Source organism: Chionomys nivalis, chromosome 24 (assembly GCF_950005125.1).
Source record: "Chionomys nivalis chromosome 24, mChiNiv1.1, whole genome shotgun sequence".
NCBI lineage: Eukaryota > Metazoa > Chordata > Mammalia > Rodentia > Cricetidae > Chionomys > Chionomys nivalis.
Window position 1 is genome coordinate 12,489,428 of NC_080109.1, and position 25,004 is coordinate 12,514,431.

The 25,004-nt window shown below is 45.0% G+C and overlaps 1 protein-coding gene across 5 annotated transcripts in view; it reads right to left on the bottom strand.

Annotated features, from left to right (window-relative positions):
• Schip1 (schwannomin interacting protein 1) overlaps nucleotides 1-25,004 on the bottom strand; it is a 629,199-nt gene that overhangs the window by 42,529 nt on the left and 561,666 nt on the right. The window contains exon 1 of one of the 5 annotated variants that reach the window (XM_057756796.1): nucleotides 12,065-12,339. The exons of 3 other annotated variants lie outside the window; for them this stretch is intronic. In XM_057756796.1, the coding sequence (XP_057612779.1) occupies nucleotides 12,065-12,094 (30 nt within the window). In that variant the 5' untranslated portion in view covers nucleotides 12,095-12,339. Of the gene's footprint in view, nucleotides 1-95; nucleotides 522-12,064; nucleotides 12,340-25,004 lie in introns of those variants that run through there. One more of the 5 variants, XM_057756795.1, reaches the window with a different exon arrangement.

Below are 25,004 nucleotides of genomic sequence, written 5' to 3' on the forward strand. Positions count from 1 at the left end.
GTTTTTTTCTTTACCGTGTGTGGAATTTGGCAACTTTCCTCCCACTTAGAAAAATGGTCCAATTGTTTATAAACAAAAGAGCCCCCCCCCCTTACCTTTTTATAATTCCCCTCCAAATCCAATGGGGATTCTTGGCTGATGATGTCATCCATTCCATCACTGTCCAAATTCATCTTTTAACTCTTTAGAATTTCACTTAAGAAATAACGTCCCATGAATTCTGACGGGCTGACGTGCCAACTGCCCAGCACCTTGGTTACCACTCATGCTGGCATGGAGAGCCAGCTAAGCGCCTGGCCTGTGCCTGGTGGCAGTGTCCTTGCCCCCTTCTGCCTCAGACGCTGCCCCGCCCGCCCGGCTTGCCTGGCTTCTTTCTCCAGGGCGCTGGGCAGCTGCCTGCTCTCAGGCTCTCTCGGTCCCTGACAATCGGCTTGTTGAGAGTCCAGCCTTCCCACCATCTGCTGTCACCTTCCCTGAGTGATCTGGCCCAGATTCTTCTTCACAGCACCTTTCCTGCTCCCATAAAGGGACAAGAGAGACACCGAGCTCCAGCTAGCCAGCTGACCCGAGTCCAGTTCAGGGCCCGATGGGAGCTGGAGCTTGGTGAGGCAAGGAACCTACCCTGCAGCCAGTAGACCGTGGGATAAAAATAGATGCGAAAACCTGCAGCCTGAGAGATCCCACTGTGAGCCGTGTCGGCTGCTCCACGCAGAATAAAAACTGTCATTTAGAGTGACCTGTGAGACAGATGTTCACCATTCTTCTTTTTCCCAGAGCCACCAGGAACCACTTCATTTCTTTCTTCCCCTTCCCCCCCCCCCCAAATGATTTCTTAAAGTGAGAGTAAAAGTTTCATCATCTGGAATGAGCACTAGCCCAAGACTTAAGTTGATTCCTATCCAGAGAAAACCTTCTTTGCCCCAGGAGCTTGGCTTTGTTCTCGCAATGTAGGCAAGAGAAAGGGACCCATCAACTTTTCTTTAAGATTCAGCCAGTGTCGGGCTTTTCCACAGACGCTTGTTTTCTTTTCTATGGCTCCCTTTACCCTTTTCCCATGGCTTCTGGTTTTGTTTATGGGTTTTGCATGCAGTCAGGGAAAGGGCCACAGCTGGAGGATGTTTGGCTCAAAGGAGCAGACAAACAGGAGTTCACAGGCTCACGCTTGAGCATAAACACACACATCAAATTAATACGTCCATAAACTAAAAAATATATATACCATTACTTCAAAACAACAGTTTGCAGGAAAAGCCAGCCACAGAGGAATGCAAAGGCCAAGCCTCCACTTAGCAACAGGCCTTACCTTCTGACATGCTCACACAGAAAACTGCAAATGTACCAGTCAGTCAATTCTCCAATACGCATTCCCTAGCAACTGCAACATTGTTAAGAACAGTTCTGAAGCAAAATGCCATCCGATATGACCTTGCTTGGCATCTTAACCTCTTCTGACAGGCTCACCTTTAGTTGTTTACCTATTTCTCTCCACAAATATTTTTAAATTCAATTTGTGTTGGACTTGGGCTATAAACATGTCTCCGTGTGCTTTACGGCAGCACTGCTTCTATCAAGCGAATATTTTCCTCTTGCAGCCCAGATCCAAATCTAAATCCTTTTATTCCATCCTCCTCCCAGCCAGCCCTCTCCCCTCCCATGGGGATGAATAGCCCTTTTGTCAAGTATCATGGAGACAAGTTTCATCTTGTGGGCCACACTTGCATGGGCTTCCTCCTTTCCTGAGGTCTCCCTGTCTTAGGCAGGTCCAAACCCAAGGACCCTCATTCCGGATGGGATCCCCTATTTGCAGGCTGGAAGTGTCCTGGATTGTGCAACAATGGCTAGGGCTGGCAGTCACAATGCAGAGCAGTCACGGAGATCAAGGCTATGGGGTTAAAGCGATGCTCTGCTTTGAACGGTCCTCTGTCTCCTAGTGTGGACAGAGGAGGCGGGGTTGAAACGAAAGAAGCAGGAAGCATCCATCTTCTTACACGGCATGTGACCACATGACAATAGCTGTCATTTACTGGGGCCAGGTACCTTACCTGTGCCTCCAGAGTATGTATTATTGTGAGCTCCATTTTATAGTGGGGGGGGGACACACAGCGATGTTAAAACACTCGCAAGGCGTGGTAGCTAGGCAGTAGTCAGGCAGGAATTTGAACCTAGGTCCTCTGCCTTGGTGGCCCCCATTGTAAATGGGTGTGCTACAGCCCCCTGCTGGCCGTCCCAGTAAAAATAAACAAGCATGATGAAAGTGTATTTTTTAAAAAATTAGGATGCACTGAAGAGAAATCCAGCAGCCCTCCCCAGTAACCATGTTAGATACTGAGTTGTTTTCAAAATCATACATCTGGAACCCTCAGCACGCTCTGCCACACACCTCCACCTCCTCCTGCTACTGCTGCTGCTGCCTCAGGAAATAAAAGGAAAGCTGCTGCCCTCCCTACCCGGCACACAGTCTGGTAAATCTTCCTCTCTGCTTCACCATGGCACGCTCAGAGTCACAGTGGCCCCTTTCAGGCAGTTTTTTACCATTTGAGGCTTTTTTTTTTTTCTACAGACAGGGATTTACGCTTGCTCATTTGATTCATCCCACAGTGTCTGGGACATGGCCTTGCATATGCTAAGTGGTCAGCGCAGAGCTGACACACATGTGAACAGTGAGAAGCAGTCACAGCTAACATTAGTGTTTTCCAACCCATGTCGTCTGTGGGACCCGCGTGAGTCTGGCCAGCGGAACAGCCACTTGCCTGGAGGTTGTTTATCCTAGCCATTACCTCAGCGTGCAGGGTAGCTCGGTCAGGAAGACTGTACACACCCTACAAGGTAGAGCCTAGAACTGACTTCTCCATAGCAGAGACAATGTTACCATAGCCGGACTCACTTCTAGATCCCCCTCCCCCATTTGAGGTTCAATTTTAGTCTCTTATTTGGGTTCCCATCCTGCCACTAAGCAACCTACAACCAATAACAAGCGTGACAAAAGCGTGACAAGAGCTGAGACATTAAGGACATTAAGACACACAAAGTTCTAACAATACCTTTTTACCTTCATCTCAACTGGTACACGGTTGAAATCAGGAGAACTAAGCTTTTATCATTAATTATACGTACAAATTCTACAAAAAATACATTTGTATTTTGCATGTATATAATACACAATATGTTACTAACAATGCATTGACTGTATGCATGCTTACAAACATATAAACACATATGTCAATAATGTTTTCTCTTTTTAGAAACAGGACCTTTGAATCCACCCTGGAAAGTTCTCAGACTGTACAACGAGGAGGAGGATGAGGGTCGGGAACGCAGGAAGGACCTTCCTGGTCCACCGCTCCTTTCTCATCGCACGTGTAAGAGCTGTACTTAGACAAGCAGCCCCATGCCACCGCCTGAAGCAGGGATGCGGAAGCTTGCCGGAGTCTGCAGAAGCAGGGCCACTGCTCTACAGCTCCCTAGGTGAGTTCTCAGCACACAGGCTCACTGCCCAAACCCCTTCCGGGTGACCTGACAATCAGTGTCCTGTCATGAATGACAAAAGCCATCTTGGACGCGTTCTAGAGTTTTCTTACTCTAGGTCACTCTTGGAGCAGAGCATCGACAAAGCATAGAGGCCTCTAGAACACAAACTCTCAGGTCCCGCTGGAGGTCCCCACATCAGAGGCTGCACGTCGGAAAAGAAAGCTCTGTGATTTCTTTCTTTAAAAAAATATTTATTTATTTATTTACTTATTATGTATACAATATTCTGCTTGGGTGTATGTCTGCAGGTCAGAAGAGGGCACCAGACCTCATTATAGATGGTTGTGAGCCACCATGTGGTTGCTGGGAATTGAACTCAGGACCTTTGGAAGAGCAGGCAATGCTCTTAACCACTGAGCCGTTCTCTCCAGCCCCAGCTCTGTGATTTCTAAATGCATCTTCCATTTCTGAAGTACTGCTGGGGAGCATAGGAAAAAGAAATCATCACTTGCTGTCTTTCTTCTGCTTCAGACTGCATTTCCAAGCAAGCTGGCAAGACTCTGCTTTTTGTTGCCTAAGATCAACACTGTAATAAATTTCATTTGCAAAAAGTGGCCCTAACGCACACAGAAGTGGATGAACAAAACCAGCCACCACCCTGGCAGACAGGAACTGAACAAACATGGGGGGCTTTGAAGTAGCTACGTAAGCTAAGGCCAACACTGCATGTCCTTCTTGCAGAGAATGGCCTAAAGGGAATTACCCGGGAAGAAGCGAGGCCCAGATACGAATGCTCTCTCTTAGAAAACATGCTCACAGCCTCTCAGAATCTCTCCCTACCCTGAAATCCAAGACCGCCAAGCCATGCTCTGAACAGCAAGGCGTATTTCTCATGTGATCTAATGCTTTTAAATAATCATTATCAGCCATTGGTGGAAATTATTGACTCCGAGAACCCTGAGTGCATTACTGGGAAATCACTTACAGACTGCCAAAAGCCTCTCCTGTTCAAAGGTGGAAACTCCAGCTAATCGTCTTTAACCCTTCAGCCTTCCAACCCCCCCTTTTAACATCCCATTCTACCTTCAGCGCTATAATCTCCTTCCAAATAAATTTTTTAATGTAAAGCTCATTTGAATTTGGTTAGATTTTCAACAAAGATACTCTTATGGCTAGAAAATCCACGAAAAATTGCAGCGCTTTTTAAATGTAGGTTAAAAACATTAAAATAATGACATTGGGAGGCGTGGGGGAGGGGGAGCAGAACTGGAAGCAGCCAGTATCAAATGTGTTTCCACATCCAAAGAGCGAGGACCACGTTCATAAATCTTCCCGCCAGGCTAAAATCCCGCGTACCAGAAACACCTCTGCACTCCTTCTGCCAGCCGACAGCCCAGCTCCCAGGTAGGACCACTAATGTCCTCATTACGTGTCTCTCTGTGTCCAGCCCCATAATGGTTCTCCTCCACTGACTGCCACCAGGCTTCCCTAGGGCTGCTTTCTGTTGAATGCCAGCAGTTTTGTCAAATTACTTTCTATTTCGGGAGCCTTAGTGGTTTCTGATGCTGCCACACAGTGTGCATCAAAGTTTCAAATTTTCCCCGGTAGAGAGAATATAAATATATAATGGAAAATGGCTCAGTTGGTATATAGCTCTATTAATGCTTCCCTCTGTTTGTGAGACTGTGAGTGCTCATCCAAGATTATGTATTTATATGTGCATCCACATATATATATGCATATCTATATATCTATATCTGTATCTCTCTCTCTATACACACACATCTATATGTATATATGTGAATGTGTATATATATATATATATATATATATATATATATATATATATATATATATGAATGTGGGGTTTCTACTCTCCAAAAAGCTCTGGTACTTTGTACCGCAGAGATGTCACATTTCCCCCGCCCCCCATCACCACCATCCCTTCCAAGAGAAAATAACTGATCTTTGGATTAGAATGGGCTTTAAAACTTTACTTCTTTAGATGGTGACGTATGACTCATGAAGATGGAGCTCTGACAAGAATGCCCTGTGCTACCTGTCTGTGTCTGATGAAGTCCACAGTGGGAGCCCAGCTGACCCTTTGCCATCTCCCCAGCACCTGTCACTTGCCAGTAGTTTTGCGAGGGAGCCCAGAATTAGACTTTTTCAGACATCTTGGCTCAAAACAAACATAGAGGTATTTATACCCTGAATTATTACCGTTACCACTTTCTTAGAAAGGAAACTGTATCACAACAGGCAGAAAGCATCTCTTCTCTAGTCAGGCAAAACAGCTCTGTCTACCATGAAAACAAAAACTTTCCAGCTAGGGCAAAATCTACAGACTCATCAAGAAAATGACTTCACTGAACTTGTATTTAAAACCCTGCATCAAAACCGAGCATTAAAAAGCTTGAAGTGTTGTTTTCTTCCCCTGTGCAGACGAACCCAGGCTTATCCTGGGACCCTAGGGTGAACTTCATCTTGATACCCTGTTCTCTCATTCTCAGGAAGGAAGAAGAAAAGGAGCTGGTGCCAATGGGGATAGATGGATTTCTCTGCTTCTGTCAACCATCACACAATCCACAGGAATCTGAGCGTGCACGACTGTTTACTGCTTTCTCTACTGAGAGTCTGAGGGTATCTTGATGAACTACTTACATGGCTCGGCTCCTTAGGCTTAGCATCTGAGACCAAGATAGGGTATCTTGTTTTGTGAGCTGGGCATGCCACTACCACAACATTTTGCTCCAGAAAACTAAGTGCTCAGGAGGCAGTGAAATTACCCCTCTGTATTGTAGGGGACGCAGTAAAATGCTGGGGGGGGGGTGAGTTGAGAGGGCTCAGCAGGAGAAAGTGTTGGCTGTCAAGCCTGACGACCTGAGTTCACAAGGTGGTGGGGAGAACCAGCCCTCCCGCAAATCCTGCACCATACCCCCCACCTGTCTCCCACAAGAAAACAAATAAATACAGAAACACAAAACTTTAGGAAACTTCATGTATTAGCAGAAGCAGCAGCTGGGCTTGGTAGGGCGAGACTTTCATTTCAGCTACCTGGGAGGCTAAGGCACCAGGATCATTGGGCTGCAGTGTTTCAAAGTCAAAACTAAAAAAAGACTGGAGATAGATGAGACAGCTCAGCGGAAGGGCAGTAGCCTTGTACCCAGGAGGCCCTGGGTTTGGTCCTGAGCAGAGGTGCAGGTAGGGAGAGGGACTGAGGAGAAGCGGGGGCGGTGGGAGAAGGGTATTTCTGAGTAAGTATGGAAGTGCCTGGAGAGAGGCCATGAGCTTTGCCTTGGCAAAATCCTTGATGTGAGCCAGGAAAGCTAAGTGTAGAGAGGGATGGGGAGGGATGAGGAGGGATGGGAGGGCAGAGAGCATGAGTTAGGAAAGAGAATGCAGAACTCATTGTTTTCCTAGTTCTAATAGTCGTGGGTTTGTTTGCTCGTTTGTTTGACTGGGTGGTTGATAGGTGCATAAAATAAATAAAACATATTTAACACTGAAAGCATAAAATTTTCATGCGAAGCTTCACCGTTTCTGTTTTGAATGTCCATTCTAATTGTATAGAAGTTCATTAAGTTTGTGTAGACTTTGGGTCTGGTTAATTTTGGTGTGTGATATTTTTATTTATTTGCATAGGTTTTTAAATAATAAACTTTATAGAAAAAGTACAAAAGTGCCTGAGAGTAGAGCACGGGTTTCACCCTGGCAAAATCCTGGGGTGAAATGAGTGGGCATGCAGGTGCTTCATGCATTATCCCTTGGTGGGCTTGGGTGTGTGTGCATCTCCTTTACTCATTGGCTGCACACTGCCCCGTGTCTTGTTCTGGCATACAGCATGTCCAGAGCATTAGTGACGAAAACTCAGAAGCCTGGTAGCTGCTCTGTGTAGTCCTGGGGTCAGCTTTGCTGGTTCCCTGCTGCAAGGGAGAGATATGCATAGCTCTCCAATTCTTGGGGCTCCGAACATACCAGCGGCAGCAAATGCAGTTCAGTCCAGCAGGCATTTAACAGACACATGCTCTCTGTGTAAGGCAGAGCCTTCTAGAAATTGATACAGGGGCTTGTCTCTAGTCAGAGAGGCAGATCCCTGGTTAAGCACTGTACAGAGGTCCTAATAGAAGGAAGAGTGCTGAGGAGACATTTTCATGGGGAGGAGGAAGCTTTCTGCGGGGGTGGTGGTGGCATTTGCGCCTTGAAAGTTGCTGGCACAAGGTGTGGGCAGGTGGTGTGTGGGTGGAAGGCATCCTGGCTGGAGGCAGCACAGCAGGGAGAAAATGTGGGGAGATCATCAGATCTGGAGGGAGGGAGGGAGGGAGGGAGGGAGGAGTACTTTGTCCAGGGTTTGGATCTCTGCCAGGCTTGGAATGCCAGGCAAAGGGTCTGCAAACTCTCTGAAGGGAACGGAGAAACGTTAAAGATTCCTGCTCATACCAGAAGGAGGGACTTTATGCTGGGGAGGACGCAGAAGAGGGCTGGCTAGTCACAGGCCATTTTATCTTTCCTCCATTCCCACAGTAGCTCGGAATTCAAGGGTGTGATCTGGATCAGAGCCCGTCATTTAAGCGACAGCAAGGGAGGGATGAAAGCCTGCCGTTGTTTTCACAGCGTGCACTTACCCCCAAAACAAAACTGCAGGAGAAGAGAAAAAAAATATTTGGGAATTTTTAAGCTTAGTGGACCCCTTGACCTAAATGTGTGCTTACAAGTTAACAATATTTCTAAGCTGTCTATCAAAAAGCATTTAGAAGAATTTGGGCCTTCTGAAGGCTTCCAGGCCTGAAGCAGTGGGCAAGATTCTTTCATGAGGAGATTGGCTTCCTCCCAAGACTGGAAAAAATGGAAGTCGACAGCTCTTTCTTCCAACAGGGTGAAGACCGAAAATGTCAACACATGTCTCTGGGAGGGGCATGACCTGAAACTACCATGAAAAATTCTGCATCAGGATTCCTCTGCCCACTCACCCTTGGTTTCAGTTGCTTGGAGCACAGAAGATACTTGCTTTGGCAGAGGCACACAAAATTGTGGGCAGCACAATCATCAGTAGGGGAGAATTGATTCTATCAGCCTGAGCCAGTTGAGACCGAAGTGACACATGGCTTGACGAGGGTCCAAAACTACAGAAGACACAGTTGCACAGGCAAGGTGGCTCTGAATTAATGAGGGATGACCGGTTTGTGCAGACGGGTGGCCTCTGGAAGGAGACCAGACAACTCTCATGTGGTGTCAACAGGCAAAAACCCCATTTCAGAGATGAGAAAATTAACATACGGGGGAAAGGGGAACCTGCTTGTCTCAGAATAACAGCCGAGTCCATGGAAGGAGATGAGTGTGTACAATGCCTTTTCCACTTGGTCAGACACATCTGTCTGTGGTACCTGAGGACTTAGACAAGAACCCATCTTCATACAGCAATGGAAACAGACCACGGACAAACAGTTAGGTCAAATCTGCACCGATCAATGGTAGGTAATAAACGCTCAGTAGAAAAACAAAATTGGGAACTGCAATCAAAATGTTGGAATAGAACTAGGAAAACTTGATGCTTGTGGAGCGCCGTATACAGATACCACCCAAAGATGTGATACTCCAGAAAAGTCCAGAAGAAAGAGAGCAAGGTGTCAGGGAAGGTTGTCTGGTGCCCCGCCCCCCCATGACTGCTCGGAGCATTGTGAATTTCAGACAAAGGGTGAACAATGTTTTAGCACAAGTGTGTACCCAACGCCAAATAAAACAACCCTACAGAAGGCGTAAGGGCGTGGGGTGCGCCAGGGAGACCAGAGGGGCTGACAGAGGAAGAGTAAAGGCAAATAGAACAAGGAGGAAATGGGGGGGGGGTGCAGGAGACACTGGTGTAAGTCCAGGCCCTGTGAACAACTGGGTTCCTCTTCTAAGTGGGATGATAAACTTTCAAAAAAACTGGAGACGTGGTACCTGCTCAGACTTTAACAACTTTGTCTGGATACTGTGTTGAAAACAAGCTGTGGGTTATGGAAGAGTAAGTACTGAAACAAGGAAGTATTGAAAAGGGCTTTGTTGCCATATGAGGGTTACAGCAACGGCAGTGGTCTCTCTCTCTCTCTCTCTGTATGTTGTATGTATGTATGTATGTATGTATGTATGTATGTATATGTGTATGAAGCAAAACATGCACGTAAAATTCAGGAGAGTGGGGTCTAAACTCCCACTCATGACCACTAGAATGTTCTCTAGAAATCTTGTTTTAGAAAGGACTGATGGGAGAAAGTAATCAATCCTCCAATAAAATTCTGTTAACTCATTAAAAATGCTAGCCTGTGCCGGGCGGTGGTGGCGCACGCCTTTAATCCCAGCACTTGGGAGGCAGAGGCAGGTGGATCTCTGTGAGTTTGAGACCAGCCTGGTTTACAAGAGCTAGTTCCAGGACAGGCTTCAAAACCACAGAGAAACCCTGTCTCGAAAAAAGCAAAAAATAAAATAAAATAAAATAAAATAAAATGCTAGCCTGCTGGGAGCAGTTTGCACAGGGGTAGGATGATCTCTATTAGTTCAAAGCCAGCCTTGTATACATAGTGAGTTTCATAGTAGCTAGGGCGACATAGTGAGATTCTGTTTAAAAAACAAAACACCCCCAAACCCAAACCCCACTAACCTAAGCAATATGCCACAACCACGCTGCATTATCATTTCTAACAAATAAATAGGCCCTAATTTTTAAAAAGGGAGGGGGGAACGGGGAAGTTTCTGGAGAAAAAATCAGTTTGTTGATATCACCAGTTACTTAAGACCATATCAAGCTAAGACTGTAGAGAAATCACTTTTTCTAAACCCAGTCATACGGGAAGCCAGATGGGCTCTGAAACTCAGGTTTCTAAGCAGGATTGAGACTTGGCTCCAACGCCAACGCTCCTGTTTTTGTTAGTTGTCTCTGAAGGGAAGCATTTCAAGAGTCCACACACAGGCCTCTTCTACCAACCTCCATTGTTGATACGCTGTCTATTAGCTACCGTTATCAACCTATCACACGTCATCTTCCTGTGGAAATAAGCAATAGAGACCTCAAGACTATTAACTACACGGTGGCACTGTTAAATATTGAGTTCCTATCAAGTCAGAGCTATCTGTCTTCCTTTGGAAGAAACATTTGACTAACACGGCCCCTCCCTCTCCAGATGAAATCGCTGATGCTGACCATTTTTTCACCTCCCCCCCAAAAACAATGACTTCATGTTCGACCTAATGAGAAAATATAGGGGGTGATCCTCTAGTAATCTGCCCTTCAACATAAATTACAGAGCTTCTCTGAAAAGAGAGATGAAAAACTATTTTAATTATGACAATAATTTAATCTCCCGCAGCCATATGGTGCCACCCACACCACACACTAGACTCTCTGTGGCTGCCTGGCGTTCCCCACCCTAAATATGTGGCTCTTTTCTCGGCTCTCTGTCTCTCTCTGAAAGAATCCCATGAAGAACAAACCTTGATACTTAAGGATTCATGCATGTAACTAAATGCCCCATAAGATGAAAACACTACAAAACAGGTCCCTGATTATAAAATTCCAATTACTAAGCACACACACAAAAATAGCATACAAACATCTCTTACGGGCATGCGTCTCTAGGCTAGCAACAGCTGCCTGGAGTCCTGTGAAATGAACCGTTCTGCCTGCAGACATGCACCCTGTGAAATCTGACCCTCAGAGAAACACCTGTTCGAGGTAACCTGTCTCAAGTAGCCCTACCGCTCATGAGGAAGAGGCATTGTTAGGATGGCTGGTCTCTGAGAAACTCGGTCAGGTGAGTGAGACCCCAAGACCAGCACCCAGGATGTGGGCCAATCACGCCTGCCCACGGCCCAGAGTGATTTCTCTGAGAATGGCGCTTGCTGTTACAGTGTTGTCTCCACAGTACAAGTGGGAGGGAGGAGTTATGGAACATTCTAGAAGGGAGCTTTGGAAATTGTCTGAAGTGTTTAATTCCTAGCTCCAGATAGCCAATTGGCACATTAAGAGATGAACATGTGTTATTAATTTTTTTCTATATGAAGTTTTTAATCCACACAGGCACTGCCGTGCTTACCTACTAACCATTTAAAAGAGCATGCTGGTAAAAACAGGTTCGTTAAAGGCATACGAGTACCACTTGAAATGCCAAACGCCTGCTGACTGGTTTATGAAAAATTCTAAGATTATCAATTAGGACCCTTGACATACATAATTTTGTCATAGACAGTCTTAAAAACTGGATACTAACTAATGTACCTCTTATGCAATGAGCAACGATCCTGTTTTTCAGTGTTGTGCCTATGAACCCTTTAAATTCAATTACAGTTCAGAGCAGTTTCTCATTTGCACAGACCTACAGTGTGCATGCCTTACCTCCCTGTGCTCCACAAACGCTTTAAAGGCCAAAGAAACAGTGTTTCTGCCCCATTACTCCCCAGAAAGCCTCATTAGAATTCAGATACTGTATGCGATGAAGGCCGGGAGTGGAGCCCAGGATGGCAAAATCCCCTGAAAATCCAGCAAGAGGCAACCTGCTGTCCTAGAAGAGGAAGGCCTCTCCCGTAAGGCGAGGGCCTCAACATCAGGCTTTTCTAACCTTACCTGGTACGAGCAGTTCTCCTGATGTACCATCTCAGAGCATCCTAGGGCGCGGACCCTAAAACTGAACTGCTGGGCGAGGCTGCGCAGGGGAAGCGCCGAGCATCCACAGGCGCGGGAGGGAGAACGCCCTGGTTAGGCAGGGGCTCCCCGCAGATTAAAATGGATGCTGTTCCGCTGAGCAACCTGCGCAGTGGCACTGCCTGTGCTGGGAAGCGCGCAGCCACCGAGCTCACTCACGCTCGTTCGGCAGCGACTGAGCTGCTCTGCTCCTCCGGAACCGGGAGGCAGGCTGCTGAGCCGAGCTGGGACCTGCCTGGGGGAGGGGGCGGGCGCATCACCCGCACAATCAGCCAATTATATTATAGGCACAAAGAAAAGGATCTGTCTGGGGCTGGTGTGACCTTCTGGTGCTTTATGAAGGCAGTTAACTGATGTGGAAACATTCTAGTACTCATTAAAGAGAAAAAGGCCAGCGAGGGAGAGAGAGAGAGGGGAGACAGACACAAATCAATGCTGCAGTTGGACATTCCTAACCTGAGGCAGCATCCTTCCTGCCCACTAATGCTGCTTGGTTTATGCTTACGAAAGCCAAGCCTTAAAGATCCGTTCAGAACTTCTACCGTGCTAAAGGGTATACTAACATGCAAGGTTTGTATTCATGCTTCAGAGACGCGTTTTTTACAGTGTCTTGTCAACTTTCCAACTGAAAAACAGGCTTTCTTTAAAGTAAGTATTGTTTTGTAGTTTAAAAAAATGATATCTCATTTAATTTTTTCTTAACTGTTTTAAGACAAACAAAAAATATAATGCAACCATTATTTCTATAATTTTGGGGTAAACTCATTAAAATGTCAGAATCACTATAATGGAAGAATCCAAGAAGTTCTCTTTATAAGGTTAACTCTATTGCTTTTGAGATAGTTGCTATTAATTTCTCCCAAAAAATTAGCACAAGCTCTTTGCCATTGTTCATTGTCTTCCCATAACTTTTTTTATTTCATCAGTACTGAAAGGCACTATAATTTCTGCTGAGTCTATACCTGCTAGTTGACGAAGTCTCAATTTACCTTTTATAATTAATTCAGAGACTTTCTCCACATAAGTTTTTAATTTTTTACTTGGTTTATGTGGTAAAAAGATCCACTCTAAAATAATATCTTCCCTTTGCATTGAAACTGAACTGTAATTTGCAGGTCTTTTTTTTCCCTTTAAAGTAGGGCCTTGCATGTGTCCATTATCCAGTACTATGACTGAATAGACAGACACCCCAACCTAGCATAGATAAACCCTGGGATAGATCATCAAATAAAATAAATACCAGTTGGAGCATATATTTCTGGGAGAAAACGAGGGCCAATCAGAATGGTCTCAAGCGCCACTCTAGGACTGGGGTAGCTAGGAGGCTTGTAAATTCTTCAACCTGGTTATATAAAATTAAGGGCAAAAACAATGAAATTTCCTTATTTATATTCCTTGGTTGCCCCCGAAGAATTCATATTGTTGTCTCTTTATTTGTGTCTCCCTGTAGGATGGGTGTGCACATACAAGCCCTGGAACGTGGTAGGTGGGTAGGTCAGTTTTTCCCCCTCTACCATATGGATTCCAAGGATAAAACCAAGGTCATCAGCCTTGGTGACAAGCACATTAACTCAACAAACTATGTATCTTGTTGACGTAATTGGTCCTCAGAACAGACATGACTAGCTTCAAACCATCATACCTTAAAGGAGAAAGTTCTCGAGGCTAACATTTTAAGCTACTTTTTTATTTAGCTTTACGGTCACCCATGTGTACACCCATTTCAGGTCCCTTATCTCGCTAGTAGAATAAATAGGATAGGAGTGGCCCAACCCCTGTGTTCTCACAGGCTCTAAATTAGAACAGTGGGGTACAGGAAGAGGCACTGTATCCTGTGTCCTGCAGAATCCCTTGCCTCATTTCCCTCCAGTACAGAAAGAGGTAGCCATGCTGGACAAGGAGTAGGCACTAGTAAAGCCAGAGTCTGGGGATAGTAACAAGTCTGCTCAAACACAAGATGGAGGAAAGACAAAGGCTACAGGAAAGCAAATCAACTAACTCAGGCTGCCCAAGCTGTAGCCTTCCCTGCTGTCTGCACAGAGCAGAGAGTCATATGGGGAGTGCAGGGAGTAGGTGTGTGGCTCGTACTCCCTGCTGTCCAAGACAGGGCAGCCCACTGCAAAGGCCATCAATCTCCTGACTCAGGTTCCTGACAATGGCCTTGATCTCCTGACTCAGGTTCCCAAGTCTAAGACCCGGAAAGGAATCTATGACATAGGAATAGATTTCCACACAGAGCTGGAAAAAAAACCAATCCCTTTCTGGACTCTGTTTTCTAAAAAATTTCAGGTTCTGGGATATATTATTACATAAGCTCCTGGAGACATTTGTCAAGTGTTGTGTTTTTTTCCTTTTTTAAAGTCTAAACATGATCGGGCTCTTCATAGTTGCTGTTCCAGAGACAGTGGAAGTGACTCAGAGGGCTTTGGAGAGAACAGATTTCTGACCCTTGCATCCCAAATGCTGTCAAATCACACCCCTCCCAAAAAGTATAAACAAGACAAAAAGAGATGGATTTAGCAGGCCCATCTGAGTAACTTTATGTTATGATTTAAATTATGATTTGCCAGTACAGGAAAGAGAAAGCAAGAAAGTTTTAAACAAAAAACAGCTGCCCCAAGAACATTTAAACTAAAACAAGCCAGCAACCATGAATATCTGTTACTTTTGTCTAAAAAGACTGACAACCTTTCTGTTTTAAGTGCAGTCTATAGAACACTGATTCTTACAATTCTTTTTAGTTTCACTTCCCATTGAAACCATTTGAGCTGAAGGACAGCTAGGATGTCTCAGCCGGTGGATGCTCTTGCTGGGTAACTCCGACCTCAGTTTGATTCCTGGAACCCCCATAAAGGTAGAAGAGAAGAACAGATTTGGCAAAGTTGTCTGCTGATCTACACACGTGCGCGTGTGCACGCACACATACACACGTACTTAAAAAAATTTAAGTGTGGAGTTGAGTAGCAGACACTGCGCTGTGCTGTGCATCTGTGATTCCAGTATGGAAAAAGCTGAGGTATGAGGATTAAGTTTGAGGACAGCCTGGCCTACACAATGAAATCGAAAAACAAATAAAGGAAAAAAAAAAACTAAGCTATTGATATTTCCTATTTAGATGGGACCTCCAGAAACTATTTCATCCAAAATGGTTGCCTTCCTTTTGTAAACTAAGTTTGAAGGGTGTTACTAAAAAGAGTGTTCAAGGAAGGAAAAGCAAGAAAGGAATTCTGTTTTCCAGGTTCCTATCAATGGAATGGCCTCTATGCCCAACGAGGCTGCTTTCCTGATAAACAGACAGTTTATCTGCAATATGAAGATATTAGCAGGAGCAGCCCCCGTGAACGGGATCTGTGTCCTCTCAAAAGACAGTCCAGGCTTAGGGTTAGGTCAGCCTTGCACCTCTACCACATTAGATCGCAGTGAGAACTGGCTATCTGTGACAGCAAGCAGGGCCTTGCTAGCACCGACCCTGCAGGGATCCGGTCAGGGATTACCAAGCTTCTAGAAGGACAAGAATAAATTTCTATTGTTTAGGAGCCCCTGAACGTCCAGCGTACAGCAGCCTGGCTAGAATAAGAGATACGTTCAGTAGGGCGTGGCAGAAACAAACTCACCTGGACTAGGCCAAAGCAGGTACAAACCAAAATCAGTGAGTGTGGTTTCATTTAAATTTGATTCAAGGTATGTGTGCAAGGAAAAAAAAGTTAGAGTGTTTCTCAATTAACATTCATGTTGATGCCACTGTAAAATAGTTGGGCTTTTAAATCTCAAAAAAACTGCTTTTTTTTTTCTTTTGCGGTAAATAGGAGAAACACAATGCACAATGGTTTTAATAATTTTTCTCTTACATTTATGGTGTAGGAGGTCTTTCGGTCTATGCATTGCTTTTATTGGTTAATGAATAAAGCTATTCCGGCCAATGGCTTAACAGAATATAGCCAGGCAGGAAAAGATATATAGAGAGAGTAGGCAGAGTCAGAGAGAAGCCATGTAGCTGCCACAGGAGACAGACACCTAAGCCAGAGCCTGCCAGGCCAAAATATTGTAGTGATGCACAGATTAATATAGATAGGTTAGTTTTAGATATAAGAGCTAGCTAGAAATACGCTTAAGCTATTGGCCAAACAGTATTGCAAATAATATAGTTTCTGTGTGATTATTTTGGGTCTGAGCGACCTCCGCCAACACATTTATTACTTATTTTATGTGTATAGGTGTTTACTTGCATGTATGTCTGTGCACCAGACGCATTCTGAGCCCATGGAGGCCAGGAGAGGGTCAAAGACCCCAGGAGTGGAGTTACAGTTAGTTATGAACAGCTTGTGAGAGCTGGGACTGGAATTTGGGTCCTCTGGAAGAGCAGCAAGTGCTCTTAACTTCTGAGCATCTTTCTAGCCCCAGAGAACTGTTTTGAATGGTACCTATAAGATTTAAAAGTCACATTCAGGGGTCATTTCAGTTCAGAGGTGAACTTGGGTCAGAGACTGATGTGCAGGGGCATGAAAGGCTTTCTGGCAGAGGCTACAAAAGCAGACTGTTTGCTTCCCTAGATACATGCATTTGTCAACCTTCACTGAGTAAGATATCTAAGATTTGTGCATTTTATTATATATAGTAATTACCTCAAAAGATCAAAAAAGTTAATTACTCATTTTTCTTTTTACTCCAGTGAAGTATATATAGGCTAAAGTATTTACAGGGACATTTATTGATACTTGAAACTCACACTGAGATGAATCAAATAAATGCAATGAACTGACGGATGAGCAGAGAACCACGCTATGGGAAGCTCTGACAAGGCGTGTTTAGCAAAACATCCATTTCAGACTCGTAAGTGGGCTATAAATCCGCATTTGTAAAGGGCAAAGAGTCCTGGGCTCTGAAAAGAAACTAATACATAAATTAGTACACGTGACAGAAATCTCTACCTCAAAATATTCCCAGTGAAATGTCAGGGGTCGGAAAGGAAGCAACAAGGCTGGCCAGGAAGGCAGTAACTGTCTTCTGCAATGTGGGAAGCCAGCCGCTGGATGTCCTGTAGCTTTAACGTCTGCGACTTTTTAGGATGATAAAGGAAGAGAGGTTAGGAGTGAAATTAGTCCTTTGGCCATCAGAGTCCTTGAATGTCCAGTCTAAAGAAGGGGGGAAGGTTCCTGTATTGTCACCAATCCTGGTGTCCATGTGTCACAAATTCTTTGAAGATGCTTCGCAGTCCTGCAAGGACTTTCCCCGACGGCTCCCTTGATTCTTACAACCTTGTAATAAAAATAAATTTCTAGTAGGTGCAATTCAAAGCAGGGGGTCTGCCCTCATGGTTTGGTAGGATTACAGTCCACAGTAACTGTACAGAACCAGGAGCAAACCAAAGGCTTCTGAAGAGATTCTGTGTGTGTGCTCACTAGGAATTGAGACAAGATAGAGAACCCTCAGCGAGGGTGAACATGAGACTGCAAAAATGTTGCTCACTTCTTGAATTTCCATTTTTCTAAGAGTGACTTAAATTTTCTTAGAGCTTCTATCTCAACAGACACAATGGTAAATGACTGTAATCCTGTTATTGAAGAGACTGGGGGTAGCCTGGGATATCCAGCAAGTCCTTATCTCAGAATCTAGCAACAAATAAATAAATAACACACACACACACATGCATGCACACGCTCACACGCACACAAACACAAGCACACACGCACACATGCACACCAAAAAATACCAAACAAAACCCAGGGTTTTTTTTCCCCCATATGAGAAAGGTTTGCCTGGTGATGTCAGCTTTGAAGACAGAGGAAGATGCACAAGCAAAGGATGACCAGCTGCTCAGAAGTAGGAGGTGAATTTTCTCCAGAACCTCCCAAAGGAGCACAGTTCAGTTAGCATCCTGATATTTGCCGAGTCAGAATCCCATTGGAGTTTTAAAGTTCATAACTGTAATACAATAAATTCACATATTTGTACTGACTGAAGCTGACTTGGGGTGATTTATAATTGAATTGCTTACACCTAAGGCTAGTCTTTGGGTGAAAGTCCACAGTTTCAGGGCAAGCGGCCATTGGGATGTGGTCAGCAAGGCAAGAGGAAGATGACGCACCAGGCAAGGGTACAGGAGAGAGAGGTAGGAACTGACAGACATCAGGACAGGAGGACAGAGTCAGCCAGAGCCCTGTGCTCTGACAAAGAGGAAGCTGTAGGTTATTCCTCTGAAACTGTGAGCAAACTAGTGTTAGGGCAGAAAGCCCTGCAGCTGCGGTTAAGAAGCTGAGAGACTGAGTCAAGAGGGCAGTTTGTAAACCATCTTGTTGAACATTCAGAGTACCAGGGTGGTTTCAGGAACATATTACAGAACCTTGCTGGTGTTTATGAGTGCAGGACTAGGGGCTGGAGAGAAGGGTCAGTAGTTCAGAGCATTGGCTTCTCTTCTAGAGGACCTTGGTTAGATTCCAGAAACTACACGGTGGTTAACAACTGTCTGTAACTCTAGTGCCAGGGGATCTGACCTCCTCTCTTGGTCTCCACAGGCACCAAGCACACACAGACATGCAGGCAAAGCATACAAACATACATAAAATAAAAATAAAGGTTAAAAGAGAGTGGAGAGCCACATGGGAGGTGGGCATCAGGGAAGGAAGCAACCAGAAGGGGTAGTGTGATGATGCCGTAAAATAATCCCACACCAGTTCAGAATTAGGATAATAAAAGGGATTATTTATTTGAGGGGAAAACTTACAGATCACCGTCCTAAACAACAGTCCTCTAAGCTCAAACAGGAACAGAGTCTAGCAGCCTGAAAGGAAGCCGGAAGCAAAAGAGAATAGGTGCAAGGTCCCTGCTGCTTTTTAAAGTTTAAGGGACCACGCCCCAGTGGCTGGTATCTTAAAGGCTATTGGCTGAAGGAGCAGTGTGAGGGCGATGGCTGGAAGTAGCTGAAAAGCCACATAGTAGAGGAGTTGATGAGGCACACCTGGTGTGCGTTCATTCCATTTTGGAAATGAACTCGTGAATGCCAGGTTACAGAGGAACGCTCACTAGGGAGGATGTTCTGGTGGGTTTGGGATACAGATGGCGGAACAGCCCTCACCGGCAGCTGGACACTAAGGCTTGAAGGAGATCCGAGAGGCAGGATGATTGTAGGGGAAACTTTTCCGAAGATTCTCTAGTGGTTCTGCTGAGTTCCCTGAGAGCTCTGATACAGAAGGACAACAAAAACAGACAGGACAGTTGAAACTCCTAAGACACACGAAGCAAAGGTAATGAACATGCAGGAGTGGACTAGGCGAAAGGCAGTATACGTGTTAGGAATTAGACAACGGTTAGACAAGTAGACACAGTCAGATTTCACAGAATACATCCAGGATTAAACCAAGTGTGAACGCTGAGCATAGAAAGGGACGGGGAAGGCTCAAGGACCACTTGCCATTCGCACACTGACCCACCTGGTACATTTGGGGCAGCTGGTGATCACTAGACTCAAGGGCTGCCCACCGGTCACTCCCGTTCTTGCCCCGTTTGTCCTCTGGATGAGAGGTGAAGCAGAAATGTCAGTAGAAGCTGCCCCTCTCTCTGATGAAGGAAGTATGTGTCACTGGCAGATGCATTATGTTTAATTGAGAATCATCTTCGAAACCTCGACTCTTGGAGCACAGTTTCATCATCTACCATCCATCTGCTGGGGAGAGGTTGGGCACACAGACTGCAAATTCCTAGGTGTGGGCAGTGCAGCCCTTCCCAGCCCTTAACTTCTTGGTATGTCAGTGCCCCCATCTCTTTCTTGCCTTTGCTTTGTGTTTTTAACTATCTTGTCAAATGAGCATCTTTACTGGGGTTGTGACGTCTCAGATAGGGACCCTCATAGTTCGCTTGTAGGCTACTACTGTATCAAAGTCATTCTCCGTGTTACAGAGAAGGGCAAGAGTCCCCAAATAAGCAGGATAACTGTACACTCCCCCCCCCCCCCGCAACATTTGAAAGACCAGAATGGGAACTTAGTGGAAGATAAAAATGAGATATATTATATTTTTTTATACTTGTAACTACGAACAAGAAACCTGAGACTCATAAATAACATAAAATAATTTGTTTGGATGTCTGACTATTCTGACTCCGGCTTAACACTTATTATTTTAAGCTACAGTGAAAAAGTAGCTTCCTCCGAAAATCATTACTGTGAATCAGTGGTGCTGATAAAAATGATAACGTTTTTATGAGGATAAAATTAACTTGAGCTCAAGCTTGCATTTCACTTGATGAAAACACGCAGCAGCTCTTCTTACACACTGACATCCAAAGGCATAGCATTAAAGATGTCTATTATACGCTTATTCCAACCGGAGCCTGATATTCTTTTTGCAGGCCTCTCTTCTGTGCCTCATCTAAAGAATTCCATTCCACAGAGGCAAGGAGCTGTAGAGGAATCAGGTCTCTGTAATGGTGTATGCTACAGCCTCTAGCTAACTCCTCGTGGAGCAGAGCATATGCAAAAGCGTGGAGGCAAAAAAGTGAGAATCATACCCACAGGTGAGGCAAAAATGTGAGACTGGTACCCACAGGTAATTTAGTGATGATTGATAGCAATTGCTCACACTTCTTACAAACATGACAATGAAAGACAGAATATTTGCAACAAGACATCTATCTGTAACAACACCTCCTTATTTGATGGGTTGGGCATTCCCTTGTTATTGTGCAAGCTGTATCAAGCAGATGAGGACCCCACGGTTGTCCCACACAACCGTCTTGTACCCTGTAAAGATTTGTCACTTGTATTGGTTTAACAAAACGCCGACTGGCCAGTAGCCAAGCAGGAAGTGTAGGCGGGGCAACCAGGCAGGAAGTATAGGCACAGGGTGACTAGAATAGAAGAATTCCAGGAAGAGGAAAGGTTCAGTCTGCAGTCATCACCCAGATGCAGAAGACTCAAGATGAGAATGCCTCACTGATTGAGGACCAAGCCACGTGGCTAACACAGACAAGAATTATGGATTAATGTAAGAAGTAAGAGTTAATTAATAAGAAGCCAGAGCTAATAGGCCAACCAGTTTATAATTAATGTAGGCCTCGGTGTGTTTCTTTGAACGGCTGCGGGACCAGGCAGGACAAAAACCTCAGTCAACAGACGGACGAGCCTGACCTTAGCCTGTCACTGAACCAAACCTGGCTCCTTGGACAACTTAGATCACTCTTCCTGCCTAGGGTTTGCAAGGATGAAGTTTTCAGAAAAGCTGGCATCGAGCTGGCACTTACACAGTCAAAAGCATATCGACTAGTTCAACCACCTGAGGACCTGGCATGGAAAACTCAGTCCGCTGATGTCAAAGATGGAGGTGGAGACAAACAAATAAATAAGGGGACACGCTCCATGGTATGGACTGAAATGTTATATTCTTCTTAACATAACTTCATTGACAACTTTTCTACCAAGTCCTACAGACAACCTCATTTTTATATGGATTATTTTTATAGTTTAGGACTCTAATTTTCAGTTGTATGTTTTGGGGACTTGAAGATGAGGTGTTTAGCAGATCATTATAATAGGTGCAAATCAGTCTCTAAAAATACCTGCTGCTGGCCTGGGTTTCTATAGACACCGTTTGAAAGTAGGTAGTGTGGCAGCAGCCCCCTCCCTGCAGAATAACGAGCCGGTTCTATTTCCACAGGAACTGCCAAGGCTCCTGTTTACTGCACAGTCTTAGGCTTCTCCCCAGTGTGTTTTCTGCCCAAGGCAAGATGAGATTTGCATGCTGCAGGAAATCAGCAGCTGATATACAGGTACACGGTGTGATGTCTGGTTTCTTCCTCGATTGTTTATATAATGATGGTCTTACCTCCACTCCAGGGGGTGTGGGGAAACTAGTGAGGCTTTCTAAATTTCCAAATAAAATCTAACAGGTTTTCCAGGAGAAGTCCAGAGTAGCAAAAAGTAAGTGTGTGTGTGTCTGTGTGTGTGTGCACGAGCATATGGATACAAGGGGTGGATGGGAGACTGGGCATGCTTCCCCTCTGCCCTCTAGGTCTTTGAGTAGTCCTGAATCTTGTCTACCAGTATGGTGACATTTACCTAAAGGACTCCATGGAATCTCTGAAAAACAAAACAAAAAAAAAAAAAAAAAAGAAAAAGAAAAAAAGAAAGAAAGGAAGGAAGGAAGGAAGGAGCGAGGAAGAGAGGGAGGGAAGGAAGGAAGAAAGAAGAGAAAAAAGAAAAATAAAAAATAAAAAAAGAGAAAAGGCTAGAATTTACTCCTCTAAAGTGAAGGTAGTTGTTTAAAACCAGCTTGAAAGGCGACCTCTAGTGGACAATTTTGTTTATTCCATTAGTTTCAACTACGAATATGGAAACAAAACAAAAAGACTCTCAAAGGGAAGATATAAATCTAAGTGACATCTCAGTGATATCTTAAGAAACAACAATAAGATGAGCACACAAGTCTTCGGTTGTGTTAGGAAAGAACTAGAAAGTTCACAACACTGTTGATAGTCCCAAAGCGACCAATCAAGGGACTCTAGACCTGTCACAGCTGATACAGCCTTCGACCAGGACTCAAAGAAGTATTTGGAGCTCATGGTCATTTTTGGCCACATGGTACTTAGGGAGCCTGGGCTCCATGAGACCTGCCACAAAACAAAACAAGAACTGCTTCTAGGCTTGACTGTATTTATCTTTCCTTGGTCAACTGCTTCATATCCAAGGCCTTCTGTGTCCCAACGTATTAAACAGGCTGAACTGCCCTCTCCCCTTTGGAGGCTGTGAGATGACTGTATTTTAAAGCCAGGTTGATTTTATATTCCAAGTTTTCCAAATTAGCAATACAAAATTCCTATCACAATCTATGTTATCACCATTGGATGAGTCAGAAAAAGAAACTAGACCTCAAGTGAAGTTAAATTTCATTCAGGTAAAATCAGCTACTATATTTGTGCGCTGGTGAGTTGTATGTGTGCATGCACTCAGGTGTGTAACTGCAGGCGCGTCTGTCATGGCAGTCGTGTGGAAGTCAGGGGACAGCCTTGGGCCTTGGGCCTTGGCTTCCACCTTGTTTGAAACAGGCTCTCTCCTTTCCTGTTCTCCTGGTGTACACCAGGCTCCCGAGGTTCTCCAGCCTGCTATAGGAGCACCGAGATCACACTCACAAGTTACCGAGACCAGCTTTTCCATGGGTCGCAGGAATCTGAACATAGGCCCTCACATTTCCACGGCAAATGCTTTGCCCATGGCTGAGCCATTCCAGCCCTCAGTTACTATTCTATTACCAGTGTAGAACATTGTAATATATGATTAAACTGTTAATATAATCCGTAAGGAACTATTAAAACTCATCAATGATCCTTAAATATACATTTTAAAATGCTGTTGAAATGCTATTATTTACAATGGGATGGTGCCTAAGAGTTTCTTCAGGAACATTCTCTGTCAGCTTTTCTAGGACCCATTAGGCAACAACATGGACAGACTTGGCGGTCCTTCGTGGTCTCTTGGCCGCGCCTGATTTTAGCTTAGAGCACGCTCTAGTCTGAATTTTCTGATGTGTAGCAAAATTGCCTGAAACATATTTAATGATCTAATGAAGTTGCTTCACTTAGAGCAACGGAACAAAGATGCTCCTCCCGATGTAGAGGCTTATCCTCCGGGAATGTGAGAGGGCTGGCCAGGGAACCGTGTGCTGGGAACAGGTCTGGAAGGTGAGCTCAGAGGAGGGCTGACATCACTCACGGGCAGTTCGGAAGCATTCAAGTGAATCGGAACGTTAACTCCAACTTCTCTAAAACTCAACTTTAAATCAGTTCTCCTTTGAGGATGGCAAAGACAGACTCCTTCAGACACACAACCTGGGCCCTTAGCATGCTCTCTTGTAGAAACTGTCTGGGCTTCTTCATCATTTACCGGCTCTGCCAAAGCAGAAATTAGCAGCCATTTTGAAGTTGAGTGTTCTGTGGATAACCCTGCTTGATTCTGACATGTCTCCCCTCTCCTCATGAGCTGACAGTAGAGGAGGCAGGGTTGTTTGAGTGTGTGTGTGTGTGTGTGTGTGTGTGTGTGTGTACCCTCTGTGTGTACCGGCATGTGAGGGACAGAGGTGACTATCTTCCTCAACTGTGTCCCATCTGATGGTTTTGAGGCAGGGTCTCCCACAGAACGGGACTGTCACCGGACAGGCTGACCAGGGGGTAAACCTGTGGTCCTCCCATCTTGTCTTCTGCAGCACTGGGTCTGCTGCACCAGTTTCCAGCCCCTCCCTGTCTGCCGGGGGCATGCTGAGGATTGAACTCGGCCCTCGTGACTGTGTGGCCAACACTTAGCCACCTGAGCCGTATCTCCTGCCTGTTTTCACTCTTGACATCAGTCAATGAGAGGGACACTAGAAAGAAAACCGCGTCCACTGTGCCAACACCCCACCCTCCCCTTCCTCTTGTTGCTGTCAGTCGTCGTGACCATACACGGTGAGCGGCTGAAGGCATCTGCTTTGCAGACGTCAGGGGGAACCCGCTGATGAGAGTGTAATGCTGCCCAGAAGCCTTTTCCGGAGCACAGAAGAGATTTCCTTCAGAGAGCTGTCACTACCAGTGCGGCAATCAAACCTTTAGCCTATTTTTGATGTTATAAATGTATAAGATACCATTTGGAAAGAAATTAAACCCACTCCTCCTTGCCTTGTTCCCCTGACTTGATAATTTCTTGCTTCTTGATTTAGTTCCCCGTGCTATAAAAAATGAAGGGCTGGCAGCCTTACCCTTTCAAATTAAATATACTTCTCAAACCATAACAGATGATGGCACGTCTTGGTTGAAGCCCCCATTCTTTTTCCACAACACTTAAGATCGCCTCCTCAAACCTACCGCCAACACTGCGTTCACCTCCAGACTTCCTCGTTACGTC